Source organism: Arachis hypogaea, chromosome 6 (genome assembly GCF_003086295.3).
Source record: "Arachis hypogaea cultivar Tifrunner chromosome 6, arahy.Tifrunner.gnm2.J5K5, whole genome shotgun sequence".
NCBI lineage: Eukaryota > Viridiplantae > Streptophyta > Magnoliopsida > Fabales > Fabaceae > Arachis > Arachis hypogaea.
Window position 1 is genome coordinate 8,299,048 of NC_092041.1, and position 7,219 is coordinate 8,306,266.

Sequence of the window (7,219 nt, forward strand, 5' to 3'; positions counted from 1 at the left end):
TCCGGCCAAGATAATCAGAAACGGTAGTCATTTTCTCGACACATTTTAGTTGTGCTTTGAGACTTTGAATCGTTGTCTTTGATGTAACAGAAAAGAAATTAGTGATGGTGTTCCATGCTTCAGCAAAGGTGTGACAATATAGAACTTTATTCTTGAAGGAAGTAGATACTGAAGAAAAAAACCAAGTAGTGAGTGCAAGATCATTCTGACGCCATTCTTTGTATGCTGTGGATTCTTGAACCTGTGTTGTGGTTGTTGTGAGAGCAGGTGATGGTGACGGTGATGGTGTTGTAGCAGGCGCAGCACCCGGAGTGGTGTTTTATGTGGTAGAGGAATCTTGATTTGAAGAAGTTTCAAGAAGGGTTGTTTGCACATATCTTGCTAGTGTTTTGGTGGGATCCAAATGATGCTCCATCTCAAGAGTCTGAATCATGAGCCATGCTTGATGTTTTCATGTATTATAGTTGTTGTCTTCAAATTTTTTAGCAAGAGAAACTAGTCCTGGTTTTGTTGTGGTAGAAGAAATGCTTAGAAGCAGTACCATTTGTTGAAGGAGATGAATGATTAAGGAACAAGAATCAATGAAGTAGAGGAGGAAAAAAAAAATTCAATGACGGAAGAATAGTGGTTTTGAGGCTTTAGACACCATGTTGAAATCATAGTTGTGAATCATAGAGAGATTGTAAAAGACTATGACTGAAGTGTATTGAATTATTAGTCCCTTAATTATATCAGAAGATATTCATATATATAGTCATGCATGACTATCAAGAAGAGACCAAGAAGAAGTAGTTAAGAACTAAACTACTGTGCAGTAACAAACTCATAAACTATCGCAACCCTATTGACTTCACTAACTAATTATTTAATCTTAGTACTCTTAACAATAATAAATTAATAATAAAAGCATGTAATTTTATCTTTAACTATTTTTTTCTTCTTTTAGAATTTTTTTCTTGTATAGTGCTTGCTCCAATTTTTTACTATTCTTTTGTTATAGATGATGTGTGAGCATCTTTTTTCTCTTTTCCTAATAAATTTACATTTTAATTTGTTAAGTTTAATAAAAATTTAAATACTTTTTAGCCACTATGAATATTATTTTGAGTTGTGTGCAATTTAGTTTATTTCATATAGTATTTAGATAAATTTGACAAACTTTTGTAACAAAAAAAAAAAAGTGAATGGTATTATCAAGACTAACTAATTTTGTTAAAATTTAGGCTCCTTTCTGTAGAGTCTAAAAATGCTGAAGTATATTTTTGGTAGCGCGATTTTCTCAAGAACAAAGTTAGATCGGACTTTATGAGGAAAATAAACTCCTTGCCATAATTAATGAGAATATCAAATGCCTATAATGCTCATGAGGAGCTAAGAGCAAAGAAGAAACTATCCGAGGCTGGTATTATTGTCAAGCTTCATCTTCATCAAGTAATGTTATAGCCTTTAATTGATCATCCTACAAAATTAGTATACATGCAGATAATAAGTTTGCCTAACGTGTAACTTCAAGAAAACAAAGGATAATACTATTAATATATTACATAGATAAATATTTATTTGTTTATTTTTAAAATTCTAATTTTTTATTTTAGAAGTTATTTTTTTATTCAATTATGCTATAAATAATAAAATTTTATTTTATTTAATATTTAGTAAATTTAGACAACGGATGAAAATTTATGTGTATCTGACCTATTTGACAATTTACACATAATATTAAATCGTATTAATACAAAATAAAAGAAGAGAGTAAAAGTTTTTTTTTTGTAAAAAAAAAAGTAACAGTGAACTTTTTTTAAAAAAATAAATACAAATAAAAATTAAGAATTAAATAAAAAATTTAAGTTTGTTTAAAAATAATTTTTTTAAATCAATGAACATTTTAAAAATTAAGAATTACTAAGAAAGTTTTTATAGCTTATTTTATATTATTTTATTAATTGCAAATAAAAAAATACAAGAACATCTAATAAAAAATAATTTATTAAAAATATTTATCATATTTTATATATCATGACGTCATTACTTATACATAATGTCATTACTTATAAAATTTAGGGTTAATTACTAATTTGATATCCGAAAGATTCAGTCGCCGACAAATAAATCATAAAAGATGTTATCGACTAAATAGTTCCTGAATGATTTAAAAATACGACAAAAAGAACTAATAAATATCATAAGTTTTATAAATAACAAAAAAAAATTATATTTTCTAAATTTTTGTGGCAACATTTGAATAAATATTTAGAATGTACACAAAAATTTAGAACAAAATTTGATTTTTATTTTTCAAAAAAAAAGTGAAATTTTGACAATGATTTTTTTTAAAAAAATTACTTGACAAAAAATTACCAAAATTCAAAGATGAAAATATTTTTTTTAATAATGATTGTAAACAGTTGTTGTATTTTTAAATTTTTTGGGCCTTATTTGTAGGGTTAGCAACATGTACTTTTTTTGGACCTTATTTGTAGGGTTGGCAACATATATTTTATCCGTGAGTACCAAACTCAACCTAACCTGATCGGGTAGGGTTGACTAAATCAATCATAGTAGGTATTGAACTCACAACTTCCTTTTTGTAAAAACTCAAATCAACTATTAAGCTAATCATTTAAATTATTAATTTAGTATGTTTGTTATTTAAAGAGTAATTCTGTAAAAATTTGGAGTTAAAAGAAGAGTGATAAGATATTTATCTTTGTTTGTGTTATTTTAACTTTATTAAGAACTTTATGATTATAATATTTGTAATTTTATGTTTAATTTTTTTAAGATTTTATTATTTTTAATTTTAATTTGAACTTAGTTTTTATATTTTCTGTTTTATTAATATGTATGAAATATGAAATAATTGAATTTTATATTTGCTTAAAAAAATTGATTTTTTTACTGGTAGGGTTGAGTAGTGTAAGATTGAGAATGTTGAATGCATGTAGGGTTAGGGTTGAGAGAATATCAACCCGCGGATAAGGTAAAATTGAATTTTAAAAAAGTTTACAACTCGCAGGTAGGATTAGGGTAGAGTTCAAATCTACCCTATTCTATCTTACCCTATCTATCATCAACATTATTTATTTGTCGTTAGCATCTTTTGAGGTTCATTTTATTAGCAATGCAAAATTTTAGGTATCATTTTAATAGTTTACTTTAAATTCTTTTTTTACTATTTAAATATAAATGACAATAACATACTTAAATGTAAATGATAATAGCGACACTTATATTATATATGATGTCAACAAAAATAAATAAAAAAAAATTTAAAATAGACAACAACATAGAATAAAAAGTATTATTTTTTTTTTACAAAATTTGTTACATATAATATACCTATTTAGATTTGCATGTATAATAATATATCAACCTAACAGATTAGATTGAGATTAAAATAAAAAAGATAAATTTAACATAAAATATCAACAATAAACACTAAAATGTACATTTTCTTTAAAATTTCAACTCAAATATAATAATAAAGATAATAAAATTTAAAAAATAAAAAATAAGAGAGTAGTTTGGGAGATTGAAAAAAAGGAGATAGTTATTAGTAATATTATTCTATAAATATTACTGTTTTAATAGTGTCTTAAAAATACTTATTAAACAATTTAAATTTTTTATTTTTAAAATATTTATAAATGTCAAAATCTCATCCTTTTCATAATTTTTTAAAATTTAATCATTCATAAATTCTATATATAAAAATAATTTTATATATATATTCAATATATATTGTTAAGACAATAAAAATAATTTTTATTTATTTTATACTGCGTAAATAATTATAAAAAAATTAATTTATCTTTTTACTGTTTCAATATTTGTAAGACAATGAAAGCTTTTTAAGATTTAGATCTATATTTTGACCTAACACTTTTAAAAAATGAAGATAAAGATAAATATCTATAATATTTAAGTATAATTTATCTTTTGTAAATAATTAACATATGTTTTGCTTTATATTTATTTTTTATTAAAATAATATTATAATCATTAATTTTTAAACTATTTATTTTTTAATAAAATAGATATATGTTTATTGTGTATTTTTATAATTTAATATTTAAAAGTATTTAATTTTTTAGTGATTTTATTTTTTAAAAAATAATAATATAAATAAAGTTACAATAATATTAAAATGATGAAAAAACTTAATTAACAAATTAAACGATGAATAATATACTAAAAAATAAATAAAATTAATTTTATAAAAATAATAAAAAAGCGACCGAACGGTAACAGTTAAGCCATTAATTCATCTCTAAAATTTCTTGCATACTACTAAAACTTCTAAGTATTGATTCGATCCTAATGGCTACTTATAATTCATATATGATCACTTTGTCATCATAAGGTTTCAGAGATTTTCTAATAGTGTTTTAAAGGAAAAAAAACAATTGTTATTTTAAACGTAAAAACCATTTTTAAATAATGGAATCACTTTGCTTGAGAATCTGCTTTGTTTTTTCTAGCCCTTTTGCTTTGTTCCTTTCTTTAGACAACCAAAAGAAAAAAAAATATATTGCCACTAAAATTTAAATTTAAGAATTTAATACATATTGCTCAAACATAAATGGAAATCTAAACTGTAAATAAGCATTTCTTTTCAAAAAAAAAAAGTTATGAATGATACTTTGTTTCAAATGTGTATTAGGGTATGGTGTGTACTGTGCTTTAGTAGGTACTACTGAGTTATATATAATGAATTGTTTTGACTTGTTTTGGGTGGGGTGGTCTTAGTGGTTGATCCTCTTTATAGTAGATTGTCCAACATCTCATTAGTCATTACCGAAAACATTAAAAGGTTTGACCACTTAATTACAACACCAAAGGCATCGGCCAAGAGTCAATGAGAGTTTCTAGCTGCCTTATCAAAGATCTTAGAAACACTCTTTTTAAATTCAAAAGCATCATATTTAAATCGTTGCTCATATCATATTAATTCTATATTAATATTAAACGTGACATTGGTAGATGAGAAGGAAAAAAAAAAGAACAGAGAGAAAGGAGTACCATTTATGAGTCATTTGAGCAACAGAACAAACAACATACCATAGTTGCATATAGTCAGTATACTCAAATCATTCACAAATTTCACAAGACAGAATTACTAAGTAAAAGATTTTCAACTATTTATACAGCTTGTGGGATAAATTTCATTTCATGATCATATTTACACAAGCAAGCAACACCTAATTCATATTTCTTGCTGAAACCTTAATTACTAATAAGTATTCAAACATATAACTAACAGAACATTATTTATTTCTTCTTATAGTTCCCATTTGATATAGACAAAAACCAAAGAAAAATAAAGAAAAAGTATATGTATATTACACATGTAGCACAAGTATCTGTTACCCAATTCAGGACTTGTCTTGATCAACGAAGCTTTCAATACCTGTGGTAGCAAGCTTGTTAACAAGAGCTAGAGCATTGCTGGTTATGTAAGAAACATTCTGGACCCTCCTCTGCAGCAACTTGATCTGCTTCTTCTTATTATTGTTATGATTATTATTATTATTATTATCTTGGACTTGAAATGAAAATCCATCAAGGCAAGTGTCTTCATCGGTTAGGGCGGCGCTAATCCACGTATTGAGATCCCCCATTTGTGTGCTAAACGTGGTTTTGCTAAGCTTTCTTAGCACATCAAGTGATCTATGAAGCTCATCAAGTGCATCATCAAAAACCTCAGCACAATCTGAAAGTGCAGCTCTGTTTCTTCCTATGAATCCTCCATTTCTTTTCAACTGTGCCAAGTATGCTCGAACTTTCTTTACCTCGCCAATTGTCACTGATACCCCAGCACGTGCCCATTTGCTAGGACTTGTTCCCGCAGTGTTGGAGAATTGTGCTAGTGAATGAACACACAAGTCTTGGTACCTTGTTACACTGCAAGCTTCTCTAACATAACCATTTTTGTTCCCTTTTGCAAGCACCATTTGGCCACTGCTTGCTAGGAATGATGAAAGGAACAATAACAATAATGCATGGAGTAACATAAGGCGTGATATTATGACCATTTTTTTTTTCTTTTGTATATGGTATGGTGCTATAAACAAGAGAATGAAGAAAAGAGTTGTGAGGAATGCTTAGATTGTTGTATCTTTATAGTGAGATTTGGCTTAAGAAGGTAGGGGTGGTGGGGACTTTAAAAAGTACCATGTTATGTTTTACTTTTTGGACTTGTTTTAGGGAGAAGCTGGTGCATAGGCAAGGGGCTAGTGAGTGCAATTAAAAAAAGGGATAAAGGGTGGTAATCTGAAATTAGCTAGATGGGAAAAGTATGTAACATGTGAGTTCCTCACTAGTCTGGATAAGAATAAGATATACTCAATCTTTCTTACTGTGAAATTTCTCTACTTTCTCATTCATCAATATCATATCCGATTTTATTAGATAGATAATGATTTTTGTAAATAATATGAATAATGGGCTATAGAATTAATCTTATAAAGTAAAAAAAATATTTTACCTTAAATTACCTCCTAAACCCTACCATTAGGATAATCATACGTACATCCAGTGAATTAAATATCCAGTCATTGTTAATTGTATATGAACAAATCAAATCAAAAGAAATAGGGCTGCCAATGGGTAGGGTAGGATAGGGTTTGGACCATACCCTAACCTTACTCGCGAGTTGAAAATTTTATTAAAATTCTATCATATTCTACCCGGGTTGAGAATCTCTCAACCCTAACCCTACCCACACCCTAAAATTCTAAACCCTATCCTACCCTACTCTACTTTACCTGCAGAAATATCAAATTTTTTCAAAATAAATATAAAATCCAATCATTTCGAATTTTATACATACTAAAAACCTAAAAAATAAAAAACTAATGCTCTAAATTACTAAATTAACTAACTAGTTTAGTAGTTATTCACTTATTGTAAGTCATTATATAAGGGAGGTTGTGAGTTCAACTCTCATTTTTTTTACTATAAGATAGGATATAATTAATATCAATCACTAGTATAAAATACATAAAATATAAACACAAATTATTATTTTAATAATTAATTTTAATATATATCTAACATAATTAAATATTTGTTACAAATTAATTACCATCTGTAATTAAATTTCTTTTTATAATATTTTTAATTTAACTGTCTGAAAATTAATTTATTATAAATTTAAATTTTATTTAAAAATTTAAACATTGACCAATAATTTATTGTACATAATCACTTTACCAAC

At 26.2% G+C, this 7,219-nt stretch overlaps 1 protein-coding gene across 1 annotated transcript; it reads right to left on the bottom strand.

Moving 5' to 3' along the window:
- Window positions 1–5,116: 5,116 nt before the first annotated feature.
- Window positions 5,117–6,172, bottom strand: LOC112695793 (pectinesterase inhibitor 6). Its single transcript, XM_025748274.3, has one exon. It carries the CDS (start codon window positions 6,033–6,035, stop codon window positions 5,376–5,378), a length of 660 nt encoding a protein of 219 aa, XP_025604059.1. The 5' UTR covers window positions 6,036–6,172; the 3' UTR covers window positions 5,117–5,375.
- Between the last annotated feature and the right edge of the window lie 1,047 nt (window positions 6,173–7,219).

Excerpts from the sequence above, each read along its gene's own strand:
- LOC112695793 (XM_025748274.3), bottom strand. The coding sequence starts at position 6,035 with ATGGTCATAATATCACGCCTTATGTTACTCCATGCATTATTGTTATTG.